Source organism: Marasmius oreades, chromosome 4 (assembly GCF_018924745.1).
Source record: "Marasmius oreades isolate 03SP1 chromosome 4, whole genome shotgun sequence".
Lineage (NCBI taxonomy): Eukaryota > Fungi > Basidiomycota > Agaricomycetes > Agaricales > Marasmiaceae > Marasmius > Marasmius oreades.
In genome coordinates, this window is record NC_057326.1 from 3,042,910 (window position 1) to 3,058,799 (window position 15,890).

General features: G+C 47.4%; 9 protein-coding genes across 9 annotated transcripts; 3 read left to right on the forward strand and 6 right to left on the reverse strand.

The window, feature by feature from the left end:
* Positions 1–71: 71 nt before the first annotated feature.
* Positions 72–455, reverse strand: E1B28_007798 (uncharacterized protein; the record flags this gene model as incomplete). The annotated part of the gene is made up of 2 exons (XM_043152575.1): positions 72–252; positions 319–455. The coding sequence occupies 2 exons, from the start codon at positions 453–455 to the stop codon at positions 72–74; spliced, it is 318 nt and encodes a 105-aa protein (XP_043010661.1).
* A 97-nt stretch (positions 456–552) lies between these two features.
* Positions 553–1,035, reverse strand: E1B28_007799 (uncharacterized protein; the record flags this gene model as incomplete). The annotated part of the gene is made up of 5 exons (XM_043152576.1): positions 553–555; positions 613–784; positions 839–882; positions 944–957; positions 1,026–1,035. The coding sequence occupies 5 exons, from the start codon at positions 1,033–1,035 to the stop codon at positions 553–555; spliced, it is 243 nt and encodes an 80-aa protein (XP_043010662.1).
* Positions 1,036–1,794: 759 nt separating this feature from the next.
* On the reverse strand, positions 1,795–2,484 carry E1B28_007800 (uncharacterized protein; the record flags this gene model as incomplete). Its single annotated transcript, XM_043152577.1, has 5 exons — positions 1,795–1,948; positions 2,002–2,041; positions 2,102–2,162; positions 2,221–2,343; positions 2,395–2,484. The coding sequence occupies 5 exons, from the start codon at positions 2,482–2,484 to the stop codon at positions 1,795–1,797; spliced, it is 468 nt and encodes a 155-aa protein (XP_043010663.1).
* A 2-nt stretch (positions 2,485–2,486) lies between these two features.
* Positions 2,487–2,749, reverse strand: E1B28_007801 (uncharacterized protein; the record flags this gene model as incomplete). Its single annotated transcript, XM_043152578.1, has 2 exons — positions 2,487–2,648; positions 2,708–2,749. 2 exons carry the CDS (start codon positions 2,747–2,749, stop codon positions 2,487–2,489), a joined length of 204 nt encoding a protein of 67 aa, XP_043010664.1.
* Positions 2,750–5,474: 2,725 nt separating this feature from the next.
* E1B28_007802 (uncharacterized protein) lies at positions 5,475–8,477 on the forward strand. Its single transcript, XM_043152579.1, has 6 exons — positions 5,475–5,800; positions 5,851–7,234; positions 7,288–7,522; positions 7,572–8,114; positions 8,172–8,271; positions 8,319–8,477. Exons 1-5 carry the CDS (start codon positions 5,671–5,673, stop codon positions 8,250–8,252), a joined length of 2,373 nt encoding a protein of 790 aa, XP_043010665.1. The 5' UTR covers positions 5,475–5,670; the 3' UTR covers positions 8,253–8,271; positions 8,319–8,477.
* Positions 8,478–8,758: 281 nt separating this feature from the next.
* Positions 8,759–9,197, reverse strand: E1B28_007803 (uncharacterized protein; the record flags this gene model as incomplete). The annotated part of the gene is made up of 3 exons (XM_043152580.1): positions 8,759–8,798; positions 8,865–8,974; positions 9,126–9,197. The coding sequence occupies 3 exons, from the start codon at positions 9,195–9,197 to the stop codon at positions 8,759–8,761; spliced, it is 222 nt and encodes a 73-aa protein (XP_043010666.1).
* Positions 9,198–10,434: 1,237 nt separating this feature from the next.
* On the reverse strand, positions 10,435–11,194 carry E1B28_007804 (uncharacterized protein; the record flags this gene model as incomplete). Its single annotated transcript, XM_043152581.1, has 5 exons — positions 10,435–10,463; positions 10,523–10,651; positions 10,711–10,891; positions 10,946–10,997; positions 11,055–11,194. The coding sequence occupies 5 exons, from the start codon at positions 11,192–11,194 to the stop codon at positions 10,435–10,437; spliced, it is 531 nt and encodes a 176-aa protein (XP_043010667.1).
* Positions 11,195–11,349: 155 nt separating this feature from the next.
* E1B28_007805 (uncharacterized protein) lies at positions 11,350–12,674 on the forward strand (the record flags this gene model as incomplete). The annotated part of the gene is made up of 3 exons (XM_043152582.1): positions 11,350–11,703; positions 11,753–12,070; positions 12,126–12,674. 3 exons carry the CDS (start codon positions 11,350–11,352, stop codon positions 12,672–12,674), a joined length of 1,221 nt encoding a protein of 406 aa, XP_043010668.1.
* A 588-nt stretch (positions 12,675–13,262) lies between these two features.
* Positions 13,263–15,682, forward strand: E1B28_007806 (uncharacterized protein; the record flags this gene model as incomplete). Its single annotated transcript, XM_043152583.1, has 4 exons — positions 13,263–13,401; positions 13,452–14,763; positions 14,814–15,036; positions 15,086–15,682. The coding sequence occupies 4 exons, from the start codon at positions 13,263–13,265 to the stop codon at positions 15,680–15,682; spliced, it is 2,271 nt and encodes a 756-aa protein (XP_043010669.1).
* Positions 15,683–15,890: the final 208 nt, after the last annotated feature.

Here is a 15,890-nt window from a genome sequence, read left to right on the forward strand (position 1 = left end):
ACAAGGCGGAAGACGTTGGAAGTTACAGTCCAACTAATCGGATTCAACAATCACTACCTAACACAGAATCTCTAACTAGGCGGCGGCGGTGGTGGAGGCGGAGCTTGCTGCGGCGGTTGAGGTTGTCCATCCCCCTCCGGAGCAACACCGTTATACCCAGCTTGGGCGTAATATTGACTGTACTGTTGTTGTTGTTGAGTCGCAGTCCATTCCTTGAACTGGGGAGAGTTGAGATCGTAACCGTATTGAGCCCTACAATTGCCACGGCCGACATTCAGTACGAGGGACAGAAAATAAAGAAAGGCGACGTCTACTCACCAGTAAGCCGCATAGGCTTCGGCCGTATTTTGCTGATCTCCCTGAGGTGCAGTCAGTTGTTGTCCATCTGGAGGGGGGAGGCAGCTGTTCACCAGGTGGCGGAGGCGGAGGTGCAGCCGTGGGAGGAGGCGGGACATATCCCTGGATAAGCGTTAGTTCAAAGAACAGGTTAGCCCTCGTAACTCAGGTCACGTCCACCAAGTCTCGATCAGTCGTGTAACGTCAACGCGGCATTCACTGATAGAGAAAAAGAAGGTTTACTGAAAAACTCGTGAGTAATGGGACAAGACATACCGTCATTGCACTGTACCCAGCATATTGAGCTTTAGTAGCTTGATGAAGTGCAACTTGAGTGCAACTGATTGTTGTTGATCTACGACTGCCATTTTCGCGTACTCGGAACGAACGACGCAGAAGATCTTCGGTGGGCACCTTCGCTCTTGCGACTTGGCCCTTTTCTGGACCGCTGGAAGACAGGTTCAGGTTTGACGAAGAGAATCCAGAACAACGATGGACGCACGTGATATAGATGTACAGAGGCTCGTCAATTTCTTTACCTGTTGCCTAGTCAATGAAACCAGATCCCTTTTAATTTACACTTGAATTGGTGTTTCCTGTTGTATACTTTACGAACGAGTCCTGTGGAAGAAAGTCAGATATCGATCCACAGGGAAAGATGGGTTCAAACGCACGCTAGGCCTAACCACCTTCGCTCATACATTGAAGTATCGGATTGACCCTAGGCCAGAGGGCACCTTTTCTTTAATCCATCTGCTGTACAGGATTTCTATAATGAACCAACGTGGGAATGAGGGACGACGAAACGGACCTTCTCCCTCATCCTATCTTTCCTATCTTTCACTACCGAGCCCGTATCAACTGCAATCAATTCATTGATCTTGTCGATGACCTTCTATATACTTCGTTTGCGTTCGCCATGATATGCAGGTCCAAAGGGATGCCTTGCTTTTGTCCGGCTACCGCACTCATTCAGTACTAATAAATCTTCCGGTTTCATCGTGAATCTATGAAGAGGGATGTTAGATGGACACGAGAAACCTTCGAGAGAAAACTACGGACATACCTTTTGTTACGTAGACGTCTTCATTAGCAAATGTCGATTCTTGACATCGCAAAGGTCAAGTTCGTGAGTAAATGAATAACGAAGAACGAACGTAATACGGATGTACAGAGACTCGTCGCTTTCTTCACCTGTTTCCTGGTCGATAAAAACAAAATCCCACGTCCTTACAGTTCCTGTTTCCTGTTGTACATAGTTTACGAACCAGACCTGTGGAAAACATTAAGTCCAACCACTTCCACTCGTAGTTGCAGTTTCGGACGAACTCGAGGCCCACGGTCAACTTTTCTTTCTCTACAGCATCCCTACAGCGACCCAAAAGTCGATGAACTACGGACGACTGGACGGACTTTTTCCACTATCATATCCCTCCTATCTCCCACTAACGACCCTTATCAATTGCCATTAACCTTGTCGGTGGCTTTCGGGACTCTCGTTATGTTTGCAATGATAGGCAGGTACAAAAATAATCCTCCTTCTGTGGCCTTGTTTTTATCGGGATACTGCACGCCGGTAGTGCTGTCAGATGCTCCGGTTCTTCTCGTGAACCTACGAAGAGAAATGTTAGATAGATATGAGCGAGAAAAAAACTACGGAAGCACCTCCTGTTGCGTAGACAATGTCGTCGGCAAATGTCGACTCCTACCATCGTAAAAGTGAATGTCGTGAGTAATTTCCGCGTTGGGGGATCTGTTATCGCACCGGTAAGTCCTGCGCCTCCAGCAAATTGAACCGGCTTTCTCTTTCTTCTTATCATCTCTCTCTGTCCATTTATGCTTCACAGTTCAGCTAGGCGAACAAGTGCGGAGGGTAAAGATTACCTTCGGCAAGTTCTCCTTTTCAAAAAGCGGAGGTAATGCTGCACCCGTGTTTGGAATCCCCATTGTTACCCTGGACAGTTCCTGGTGGAGATCATAGAGCTTCAAGACTGCGTATGCTCGGTTCTATGGCATGATATGTTAGTAAGGGCGAGTAATGAGCAAAGACGGACTGACGGAGATGTGAGGGCTCTGCCTGAGTGCCCTAGCCCAATACCTGTCCCACAGCATCCCTAACAGCTCAATATCGAGACTCGCTGTGAACATCTCTACTTGTAGTGCTGATTGGCGTGAACACCAAAGTCTTCGACCTTGGTGAGCGGTATAGAGTGGTACTCGGAGGGAGAGGTTGGTAGTGCTCGAGATAGGTACGGAGAGCGCTGGTGTCTACTCTTCCGGCTGATATCGTGTGGTTGAGATCGATCCAAAATCTGGAGCAGTTCAAATGAGACGATGAAGAAGTAATTCAAGAAATCGAGGCCACACGCACTATGGCTGCAACAAATGGGTCTTGGAACTTCTGGCTGTCCATTTCTTTGCTGCCACCGATACCGGACAACCAACATCCATATCATAGGTGAAATTCGAGAATGATACCATACTATTGCATTCTCTAGCCTAGCCTTCCCACCCGAAGTTCAAAAGCTCAGAAAAAAGTCGGAGAAAAGTTGGACTGACCGCCACGCACCCTCTCGCTTTCCAGTGGTAGACTGCATAGCCTGCTCCCTCGCTCCCTACACCTCGGTCGCTTGCACTGGTAATGTAATCGGATCCATGATAACCATGGTCGTGCCGGCAGCCTTTCCTTGCATCATTCCCATAATTTCGTAGGGTACGCCTGAACGTGCACGGATAACCTGGATAAAGACGGAACTGAGTAAGACTCGATATAAGAAAACACGAGAATATACCATCTTAATCAAAGCCAGTACTGAGATCTTGCACTGTTTGAAATAGCGGGAACTGCAGTTACACCGTTCCTCCGAGTCTTTGGGAGTCCTTACATCCTTCCAGCGAGCCACGCCGTTATGTAACCTTCTTCATTGCATCCTCCGCTCTGATGTTCGTCTGCCCGTGTTCGAAGCGGCCATCGTTCCGCGATTGCCGTACTAAGTGTGATAAAGTCAGGGAAGATGCGAAGTATAGAAGGACCAAAGCACGCCTGGATTGTGCAAAACTGAATCCACGCGTTTGAGTGGGCAATACGGAGTTCAGAACAACGCCGAAAAATGTCACGCCGTAACCACCATGACGCCCACAACCACCTCTCTAACGATTCCGAATGCACGGGCTTCACCTGTACACGATGTCAGGCGATCCACTGTTGCATCCAGTTCCTCACCGACGAGTCAACGCTTGGGACCAAGTTCCTCCAACATGAAACAATCGCTGTCTCTTTAGCCAAACAGCGTTTCTTACCGGTACCCAAACAAGAATAGAGTCAAGTATAACGAGAAACCAGCCAGACACTGGGACGATCTTTACAAGAACACGAATAATTTCTTCAAAGATAGGAAATGGTTGCATAACGAGTCCCCAAGTTAGTCGAGTCTACTCAGGTTGAGGTGAGTTACCTTTCTTTTCTTCGCTCCGGCACTCCTTCATTTCCTTAGCCAGGTCCGATGAAAACAGCAGAGATCGGATGTGGAGCTGGCAACTCAGTCTTTCCCTTCCCCGCCGCCAATCAAAACCCTCAACACGAGTTGTACGCGTACGATTACTCAAGTCATGCTGTCAAACTGGTACAAAACAACGCACTATATACGTCTTCACCCGTTGGAAAATGCAGCTATGTGGGATCTCTCATCAATCAGATGCTTTACCGCCTGGTGTGCTGGTTTTGTGCTGAATGCAATACATCCTGATGCACAGTTTCAAATGTACACAAGGTGTGCCTAATGTTTTTGTTTTCTCTTCGTTTGACCGACCCACAATCGTTTAGATCCCTCAAACCAGGTGGCATGGCCGATACGATCTCACACAGCTTAGGTTCAAGACGGGAAGGTTGTTGGACGAGTTTGAACGTTGGAGGATCACACGAAGGCTTACTTTTTTGAATTGGGTGTGTGATCCTGCTTTCCTAATGTTCTCAAATGAAACGTCCATTCACCTCTTCACAAATGACCTAGGTCTTATTTTCACGGGCACATCTATATCCTTGACGAGCACAACAATGATCACGGAGATAGAAGACGAGGGGTAGCCAAAGCCCGGTTCACCAGCACCGATAAACCTTGAGCCTATAACGGTCGAAGACGACGTTTCAGAGCCACAGATTGGAACACCCATCTTGAGGAACGACCCACAGGCTTATCCACGTCTTCTCGAACCACCATTTCCTGTTTCAAATCGAATAGCTGTGCATTGACTGTCGCCTTATCTTGAATCGGAAGACGTACTGAGTTTGGATGCAAGACGTCTGGTTGAAAACACGAGGGAGGTGATGTGGGGGATTGGTTAATGAGGTTCTTTCGGGATTCTACCCAGCACGACGGCATCTTCACTCTATTACACACTCTGCATAGTTATTTTCCGACTCGGATCATACTATGTACAGGAATTTCTAGTGGCGTTCACATCCCTGTATTACTGCTTGCTTGAATAGTATACCTGAACCCGCAAACGAGTCCAAACGCAGCCAAGAATAAAGCAAAAAGATACAACGCTAATCGATAACCTATTGAACGACGTTGGTTCGTTCTAAGCATATACTGTAACTGGCACATCCTGTGATTGGGGATCGTGTTCTTGCGGGTCGAGATATACATAGTATCGCCGCGAAAACAAGTTGCGACCGTGAGGTAGTAAATCTTCACATCACATCTGTATTGACAGCATGGGGATATGGATGATATGTAAACCTATAGATGTTCATGTGCGTTGAAGAAGTTGGTCCACAGGCGTACTGAGAGTGACGAGCTGTCCACGACTACAAATTGGAGTTGGAGGTGAAAACGAAAGTAAAGTGCGTGAGATGGCACGTACCGTCCGACCAAAAAGTCACCTAGCAAGCCACGCCATCGAAATCCCCCAGCTTGACAGTGAACAGCAATGTGCAGTGACAAGAGTTTCCTCTTGATGGATCGAAGCCTTCTGTACATTCGTCCACGCCAGTTCTTCTGTGATCGAGAAACCAGCAAAGCTCCGGCTTTCTTCTCTATAATTAGACTTGAGATTGAATTTCATGATGTTGTGGTTAGCGTACGTCTCGACAGAGGTAAAAACGGTCACGGACATCCAGCTTCCTCCGGCCGGTCTCACCGTTTCTCCTCCACCGCATTTGCTCTCACAGGCTATTATCTTTCCAATGCCATGCTCGGAATTTAGATGGATCATAGCTCCTCGTGCCAGACCGATACTATCCCACAATAGCCGTGGGCTACTTCTCAAATACCGTCCCCTCCCACATACTACTACCCAGCGCATTCGTCTGTCGCTCTACTCCAGCTCTCGATGTCGTCGTCTAGTCAGTCAACCACCAATCATATGTTTCATGGAATGCAGTATTCCACGATAAATGGCGGAGAGTTCTACAACGTCGGCCATGACCTTGTTCGAAATTTTCATACTACGGCCGCCAACCGTGAGTCGAGATATAGTGAAGTATCCAATCCAAACTGAGAGTCGTTACAGCACAGAGAACTCTATGGGACGCAATCGCTGGCGTTGGAGCTTCCTACAATTCCGCCTTGCAGTTTGATCGTGGCAGCTGTCTCCCTGGCACCCGAGAAGCAGTTCTACGAGATATCCATGAATGGAGTTCCTCTGAAAGTGATTCCTCCAAACCCGTATGCTGGCTTTCAGGAACTGCAGGTGTAGGAAAGTCGGCCATTGCACTGACAGTTGCTAAATCATGCGCCGAAAACAATCGCCTCGCAGCCTCTTTTTTCTTCTTCAGATCCGACCCCAAGCGCAACAACCCATCCTCCCTCATGCTGACAATCGCGCACGGTCTCGTTACCACGATACCATCGCTGCGCCCTATCATTCATGGCAAGATTGCCACCGATCCTAGGATCTTGGAAGCCACTTTGGAAGAACAATTCAGAGAGCTCATTGTCTCTCCATTATTGAATGTCTCCCCGTCATCGAATGTCTCCTCGTCATTGAAAAGGAAACGGGGACAAAGACGGCAGAGACACGTGCCAGAGCAACCGTTGCCTCAGTCGCCGGCTCAGAAAGATCCCAATCTCGTCATTATTGATGGCCTGGACGAGTGCAAGGACAGCGACACCCAGTTGCGACTTATCTCTATACTAACATCTGCCTATCAACATTCCCCTCATTTCCCGCTGCGACTTCTTATCTGTAGCCGTCCTGAATCATGGATTCGAGAGGCCTTTGATCTTCCAAACCATTGTATCCTCACTAAACACATAAAGTTGGATGATTCTTATTTGCCGAACAAAGACATCGAACAGTACTTTCGCAGCCAGTTCACCAGCATTTGCACAAACATTAAATACAAACGGGTCGAATTTCCCAACCCATGGCCTTCCGAAGCTGACATAGAGTGTTTGGTTCACAATGCTTCAGCCCAATTCATTTATGCGACAACTGCGATGAAGTTTGTGAAAGCGGAATATTCATCCCCTATCAAACAACTTCGCATAGTTCTCGATAGTCGATCTAACCGAATCTCTCCAAAATCTCCATTCCCTGAGCTCGACAACCTCTATCATATAATACTTTCCACCCATCCTGAACGAGACACACTTCTCTCTATCCTCAGTGCAATTCTTCTACTGCCAGAGTATGCCAAAAACCCGGAGTTTATTGAGTTATTGCTTGGATTCTCCCCTGGAGATGTAGACCTTTCGTTGCGAGGAATGCACTCAGTACTCGACATTCGCGGCGCGACGGATGATATTTGGGTTTACCACACTTCCTTCACTGATTACCTCTGCACCAAGTCTCGATCTGCCGAGTTCTACATTGACGAGCCTCGGCAACGCGACTTCCTTGCTTGTCGATGGCTCATGGCTCTTAGTGAACACTGCCAGCCCCAGGCAAAGAGGTATGGCAAACATTAGTGATCAAATGGGACCACTTCTTATATCTTGTTTACAGCTTCCATTACCCAACTGTCAAAACCTTCTTGAAAAAATGGGATGACTTTTGCTCCTCCATGAAACAGCCTAGCAAGCAATTGCTATATGAACTTGGATCTCTCGATCTTCTCAGCCTCCTCATTCCTACCACCGGTGTTAATCTGGACCTGGACCACCGTGTGCGTGAGTCGTGGGAGCGGTGGGTGTCATTATTCGATTTTTTTCAAACCATTGCTTCCTGGTTGAATGGACAGGTATATTTCTCAGTGTTGGATGTGCTTACCTCCTATTGATATTTGTTAGGGTGTCGACCCGGAAATTATTGAACGCTTCGTAGATGTCCAGGATCGTATCCAGGTGAACCCCTCACTGGATGAAGAAACTCGAAGTGACCTTGAAAGCTGGGTAGTCTTCAATGTCACTGGTTGCGGGTACGAATGTCCATCGACAAAACATGTTGATGCCTCAGTGGCGAAGTTGCTCGGCAGTGCACGGAATAGCGAGGCTTCCTCAGGTCCTCTTTCATTAGCCGGGCCTACTAGTACTCCAGGCACCAGCATCGATATTCCATCTGGTTGCTTTCGGACTGTGAAGCGCCTGTGTGATGATCTAGAAACCTCAATGACGAGATATCAAAAGTTGAAAGCAGAATCGGACATCTCGGAAATACGGTGGACTGTTTACAATCTACTGGATTCAACGCTACTGACATCCTGCGTACCCCAACCTGGACTTCTCTCTATACTCCGTACAATCTCCGACGCGTTGAAGATGGATTCCGAAATCCATCGAAGGCGGCTTCGCGTATTTGAGGAATGTCGAGAGAAGCTACTTTCATGGTGCGAGGTACTTACCTTTTCCCCTATATTTCTGTCATCAATCCCTACTCATGAATACATCTAGTCCTTCCCGGATGGTTATGCGGCTGAATGTACAGATCTCGTCAAAAACCAAATCTTCCCTCTTATCGATTTGGGAATGTAGTTTTGTTGTAGTTGGATTGGTAAGTCGCAGTTTCGATCATTGAGCCTCATCTGAACACAATCACAGACGGGTCGCAATTTGGTCGCAATTGGCAAAAACTTCAATCTGACGTTCGTCCATGATCCGGATAGGTAGTAATTGATTGATACTTGGCTATGCACATTAAACGACGTACTCTATATTACTTAACTTACGAAGAATTCCACCTGCAATTTTTGTGGAGACCATTACCGATGTGGGGGAACGCCTGTGGCCGACGCTGCGCTGGGCCTCCAAAGATACAAGGGCGGAAGACGTTTCAAGTGATAGTCCAAGCTAATTAGATTCACCCGTCACTAGTACCTAACAAGCTTTACACAGAATCTCTAACTAGGCGGCGGCGGTGGAGGAGGCGGAGCTTGTTGCGGCGGTTGAGGTTGTGCACCCCCCTCCGGAGTAACACCGTTATACCCAGCTTGGGCGTAATCTTGACTGTACTGTTGTTGTTGCTGAGTCGCAGCCCATTCCTAGAACTGGGGAGAGTTGACATCGTAACTGTATTGGGCCCTACAATCGCCACAGCCGATGTTCAGTACGAGGGACAGAAAACAAAGAAAGGCGACATCTACTCACCAATATGCTGCATAGGCTTCGGCTGTATTTTGCTGTTCTCCCTGAGGCGCAGTCGGTTGTTGTCCATGTGGAGGCGGAGATGCAGTCGAGGGAGGAGGCGGGGTATATACCTGGCTAAGCGTTAGTTCAAAGAACAGGTTAGCCCTCGTACGCAGGTCAAGTCAAACCAAGTCTTGATCAGTCGTTTAACGTCACGCGGCATTCAGTGATGGGGGGGAAAAGGTTTACTGCGAAACTGGTGAGTAATGGTACGAAACATACCGCCATTCCATTATACGCAGCATATTGAGCTTGATGAAGTTCCGTTTTTTGTTGTTGAGCCACACTGGCCATTTTTGCGTGTTCGGAGCGAACGATGAGCAGAAAATCTTCCGTGAGCACTTTCACTCTTGCGAATTTGCCCTCTTCTGGAGCGCTGTAGAACAGGTTCAAGTTAGACGACGAGAATCTAGGATAACGAGGAACGCACGTAATATGGATGTACAGAGGTTCGTCGCTCTCTTCACCCGTTTCCTGGTCGATAAAAACCAAATCTCATGCCCTTGCAGTTCCTGTTTCCTGTTGTACATAATTTACGAACGAGCACTGTGGAACACATTCAGACATCGAGCCGCAGAGAAAGAAAAAACAAGTTCAAACGCACGCTGGGCCTAACCACCTTCGTTCGTACATGGAAGTTTCGGATGGACTCGAGGCCAACGGGCAACTTTTCTTTCTCTACAGGCCTACAATGGCCCAACCGTCGATGAACGAGGGACGGCTGGGGAGTGTTCCCCTTGGGCCTTATCATATCCCTCCTATCCGACCCATACCGATTGCCATCAGTTCATTAACCTTGTCGATGGCTTTCGGGACTTTCTGTTACTGTGGCCTTGCTATAATTGGGATACCACACGCCGGTAGTACTTACTGCCAAATGCTCCAGTTCTCCTGGTAACCTACGAAGAGGGATGTTCGATGGACATGAAGAACCTTCGAGGAAAAAAACTATGGACACACCTCCTGTTGTCTGTCAGCAAATGTCGATACCTGACACTGTAAAAGTCAATGTCGTTTCCGCATCGGGTGGGATCTGTTATCGCACCGGTAAGTCCTGTGTCTCCCGCGAATCGGACTGACTCTCCTCTTTCTTCTTATCTGTTTTCTCTGTCTATTCGAGGTCGACAATTCAGCTAAGCGAACGAATGTGGACGAACATAATTCTCCTTTTCAAAAAGTAGAAGTAATGTTGCACGCGTTTTTAGAATCCCCGATGCGGTCTTGGACAGTTCTGCTGGAGGTCTTCCGACTGCGAGACCGCGTATGCTCGGTGCTATGGGATTCTCAGATGGTAAGAGCGAGTAACGAGGGAAGACGGACTGTCGGATACGAGAAGGCTCTGACTGAGTGTGTTGGCCCAATACTTGTTCCACAACATTCCCAACGGTTCATTATCGAGACTCGATTTGAAGACCTCTACTTCTGGTAATGATTGGCGTGGACACCGCAGTCTTCAACCTTGGTGAGCTGTATGTAGTGGTACTCGGAGGGAGAGGTTGGTCCTGGGGATAGGTACAGAAAACGCCGATGACTACTCTTCTGGAGGAATATCGAACGATTCTAGAATCCAAGCAGTTCGATAAGATGATGGGGAAGTCAAGAAGTCGAGTCACACGCACTACGACTGCGACGAATGGGTCTTGGAACTTCTGATTGTTCAGTTCCGTGCTGACATCGATACCAGACAACCAACATCCATATCCTGGATGAGAATGATACCATCCAATCGCATTTTCTAGCCTTCCCACCTGAAGTTCCAAAGTTGAGAAAAAGGTTAGGAGAAAAGGTTGGACTAAACGGCACGCACCCTCTCGCTTCCCGTGGTATACTGCACCATGTACTCTGCTGCCTCGTTCCCTGCATTTACACGCGTCTCGGTTCCTTGCACCGGTAATGCGAACGAATCCATGATGACCATGGTCGTGCCGATAACTTTCCCTTGCATCATTCATAATTTCGTAGGGTACGCCTGAATGTGCATGGATGACCTGGACAAATCTGGCATCGAGTAAGGTTCGACACAGGAAAAGTCGACAGCGTACCATCTTAATCAAAGCCACTGCTGAAATCTTGCATTGTTTGAAATAGTGGGGACTGCAGTTACAACGTTTTAGCTGTTATTCTTCATTCGAGTCTTTGAAGAGTCCTTACTCATCCTTCCAGAGAGCCGCGTCTATGACCTTTTTTTGTTCTTCACGATAGAATTTGAAAATTTCATCCTCTGGTGATATTTCCCTGACGTTGTTGAGAAGGTCGAAAGTTTGTCTAGCCGTGCTCGAAGAAGCCGCCATCGTTGCACGATCGCTGTACAAACGGGTTATCAGGTCAAAGAAGGCACGAAATATGGAAGGACCAAGGCACACCTGGATCGTGAAAAGCTTATTTCACGCGTTTGAGTGGACAATGGAGGTCAGACGAAAGCCAACAATGTCACGCTGTAACCACCATGACGCCCACAAACGCCTCCTCTCCAACGAATTTGACACGGGCTTCATCTGTGCACGATATCAATGCAGACGATCCACCGTTTGGATCTAGATTCCTCACCGACGAGTCCCTAGTCTTCACACAAAACGCATGGGACCACGTTCCTCCTCCAACAGATCAAGACGAAACCATCGCTACATCTTTAGCCAAACAGCGTCTCTCACCGGTACCCACACAAGATAGAGCCAAGTACAACGAGAAACCAGCTAGACATTGGGACAATTTCTACAAAAACAACACGAGTAATTTTTTCAAAGATAGGAAATGGTTGCATAACGAGTTCCCCAAGCTAGTCGAGTCTACCAAGGCTGAGGTGAGTCATAATTTTTCTTCTCGCTCCAAGTCTGTCTTCACTTCCTTAGGCAGGTCCGATGAAAATAGCAGAGATAGGATGTGGAGCAGGCAACTCGGTTTTTCCTCTCCTTGCTGCGAATGAAAACCCTCAACTCGAGTTGTACGCGTACGATTATTCAAATCATGCTGTCAAGCTGGTACAAAACAATCCACTATATACATCTCCGCCCGTTGGAAAGATTCATGCAGCTGTGTGGGATCTGTCATCACCAGATGCTCTACCGCCTGGCGTGGAGGAGGGATCGGTTGACATCGTAGTGCTGGTTTTTGTGCTGAGTGCATTACATCCTGATGAGTGGGAGCGTGCAGTTTCAAATGTGCATAAGGTGTGCTTCATTGAATATCTTCGTTCCTCTTCGCTTGACCGACCCGTAATCTTAGATCCTCAAACCAGGTGGCCTAGTCTTATTAAGAGACTATGGTCGATACGATCTCACACAGCTGAGATTCAAGGCGGGAAGATTGTTGGACGACGAGTTTGGCAATTTTTACATCCGGGGAGATAAGACGAGGGTGTACTTTTTCGAATTGGGTGTGCGATCTTGCTTCATACTTTCTTCAAACGAATGTTCCATTCACCTCGCCACAGATGAGCTGGCTGATATTTTCACGGGCGCACGACCCTCTCCTATCTCCGCGACGAGCACAACAACGACCACAGAGATGGAAGATGAGGGACTTGAACCTACAATCGTTGATGAAGAAGTTCCAGCCCCGCGGGTTGGAACACCCCTACTGACAAATGACCCACAAATTCATCCACGTCTTCTCGAACCATCTTCGCTCCACCATCCCCTTTTTCATATCGAACAGCTGGGTATTGACCGTCGCCCGACCGTGAACCGGAAGCGGCAACTGAAGATGTACCGAGTTTGGATGCAAGGCGTTTTTCAGAAAGTGGGTCGAACAGGCGCGGGGGAGACGTTGTGAGGGATTGGTGGATGAGGTTCTCCCTGGACCTACGTATACGTAGTGAATCGCCAAATTATAGTACAGGGGTCTATAGTAGTAGGAGCCAGCCAAGTCCAACCTCTTCGCCATCAAAATTGAGTGTCATTGTCGCTTTATGGGCCGTAAAGGTAGCCTTGACACTGAACAGCAACGGTGTTTTCTCGTCGGATGTTGCATCGGCAAGAGTTATCGAAGACTGTGTCGATTCGCGATACGGAGATCGTCTTACCTTTTACAATCGAAAGTCAGCAAGGCTCTTTCTTCTCTATAATTAGACTTGAGATTGTTGTGGAAGAAGGTAAGGGTGTTCAAGATGTAATAGGAGCGGCAGAGTGACGGAACCGTCCGGCTGGTCACGGTCTCACCGTTTCTCCTGCACACCATCTTCATAGCTGCTCTTTATGACTCTTCCAGGATAATCGAATCTTTCCCACAATGTCATGCAGGGAATTTAGATGCAGAAGGAGCTGTTGAAGGTCATCTGGACCATCAGACAGCGCAACGTGTTTGTTGAATTGTCCCCTCCCAGATACCCAGTGCATTCGTCTGTCGCTCTACTCGCTCTCGATGTCGTCGCCGCCTCCGTTTCTGCCTTCACCGACCAATCATATGTTCAATGAAATGCAGTATTCCACGATAAATGGCGGAGAGTTCTACAACGTGGGCCGTGACCTCGTTCGAAATTTCCATGCTACGGCCGCCAACCGTGAGTCAAGATAATAGTGAAGTATCCAATCCAGACTGAGGTTTTTACAGCACATAAAACGCTATGGGATGCAATCGCTGGCGTTGGAGCTTCCTACAATTCTGCCTTGCAGTTTGACCGCGGCAGCTGTCTGTCTGGGACCCGAGAAGCAGTTTTACGAGATATCCATGAATGGAGCATCTCAGGAAGAGATTCTCCACCCGTATGCTGGCTTTCGGGAACTGCAGGTGTAGGAAAGTCGGCCATCGCGTTGACAGTTGCCAAGTCACGCGCCAAAAACAATGGACTTGCAGCCTCTTTTTTCTTCTTCAGATCCGACCCCAAGCGCAACAACCCTTCCTTCCTCATCCTGACGCTTGCGCACAGTCTTGTTACCACAAGGCCATCGCTACGCCGTATCATTCATGACAAGATCGCCGCCGATCCCAGGATCTTGGAAGCCACTTTGGAACATCAATTTACAGAGCTCATTGTCTCTCCATTACAGGAAAGGAGATGGTGGAGACGTCTGCAGGAACGACTATTGCCTCAGTTGGTTCAACCCAATCTCGTCATTATTGACGGCCTGGACGAGTGCAAGGACAGCGACACCCAGTTGCGACTTATCTCCATACTAACATCTGCCTATCAACAATTCCCTCATTTCCCTCTGCGACTTCTGATCTGTAGCCGTCCTGAATCATGGATTCGAGAGGCCTTCAATCTCCCAAACAATCATATCCTCACTAAACACATAAAGTTGGATGATTCCTATTTGCCGAACAAAGACATTGAACAGTACTTTTGCAGGGAGTTCACCAGCATTCGCACAAACACCAAATACTCCCAGGTTGAATTTCCTAACCCATGGCCTTCCGAAGCTGACATTCACCGTTTGGTTTACAATGCTTCAGCCCAATTTATTTATGCGGTGACTGCAATGAAAGTTGTGAAAACGGAATTCTCACACCCTATTGAACAGCTTCAAATAATCCTTGATCATCCATCCAATCAAATCTCTCTGGAATCTCCATTTCCTGAGCTCGACAACCTTTATCATATAATACTTTCTGCCAATCCTAGACGAGACAAGCTTCTCTCTATCCTTAGTGCAATTCTTCTACTGCCAGAGGAAGCCAAAACCCCAAAGTTTATTGAATTATTGCTTGGATTCTCCCATGGAGAAGTTGACCTGTCATTGCGAGGAATGCACTCAGTACTCGACATTTGCGGCGCGACGGACGATATTCGAGTTTATCACACTTCCTTCACTGATTACCTCTGCACCAAGTCTCGATCTGCCGAGTTCTACATTGATGAGCCTTGGCAACGTGATTTCCTTGCTTGTCGATGGCTCACCACTCTTGATCAACAGGCAAAGAGGTATGGAAAACATTAGTGATCAAATTGGACCTCTTATATCTTGTTTACAGCTTACATTACTGGATCTCTTTGCGAGAATGCGGCAACTTTTGCTCCACTGTGAAACAGCCGAGCGAGCAATTGCTGTATGAACTTGGATCTCTTGATCTGCTCAGCCTTATTGTTGCTACTGGTGTCAATCTGCAAGTTGAAAGCCTGATGCGTGGGTCATGCCAGCGGTGGGCCTTATTATTCCGTTGCTTTCAAACCATCGCTTCCTGGTTGAATCAAGAGGTATGTTTCTCAGTGTTAAATGTGCTTACCTCCTATTGATATTTGTTAGGGTGTCGATCCACAAATCATTGAACACTTTGTAGATGTCCAGGATCGTATCCAGGTGAACCCCTCACTGGATGAAGAAACTCGAAGTGACCTTGAAAGCTGGATAATTCTCAATGTCACTTGTTGCAGGTGGAGATGTCCGGTGACAGACTCCATTGATGCCTCAGTGGCAAAATTGTTTGCTGGTGTGCAGAATACCGAGTCTTCCTCAGGTCCTCTTTCATTAGCTGGGCCTACTAGTACTCCAGGTGTCTGCATTGACATTCCATATGGTTGCTTTCAGACTGTGAAGCACCTGTGCTATGATCTAGAAATTTTAATGGCAAGATTTCAAAAGTTGGAAGCAGGTGACAAAGACATCAAGTTGGAACTGTGGGGAATAAGGATGACTGTTTACAATCTACTGTGTTCGACACTACTGACATTCTGTCATCCTCAACCTGAACTTCTCTCTATACTCTGTACAATCTCTGAGGTGGGGAAGATGTTATCAAATATTCATTCAACACAGTTTTATGCACAGAAGAAGGAACATCGAGATGAGCTACTGTCATGGTGCAAGGTACTTACCTCTTCCCCTATACTCTCTGTCATCTGAATCCCTACTCACAAATGTATCTAGTCCTTCCCAGATGGTTATGCTGAATGTACAGATCTTGTCAAAAACCAAATCTTGCCTTGCTTTGATATTATGTAGTAGTTTTGTTGTAGTTGGTAATGGGCAAAGTATACCACTCTGGAAACAACCTAATATCAGAGCTATGGAGGTAGCACCAACAAATCAAGCCAAACACTAGTACACCTCC

Excerpts from the sequence above, each read along its gene's own strand:
- E1B28_007802 (XM_043152579.1), top strand. The coding sequence starts at position 5,671 with ATGTCGTCGTCTAGTCAGTCAACCACCAATCATATGTTTCATGGAATG. Across the intron at positions 5,801-5,850 it reads TCATACTACGGCCGCCAACC|CACAGAGAACTCTATGGGAC; the intron begins GTGAGTCGAGAT and ends GAGTCGTTACAG. Across the intron at positions 7,235-7,287 it reads TGCCAGCCCCAGGCAAAGAG|CTTCCATTACCCAACTGTCA; the intron begins GTATGGCAAACA and ends TCTTGTTTACAG.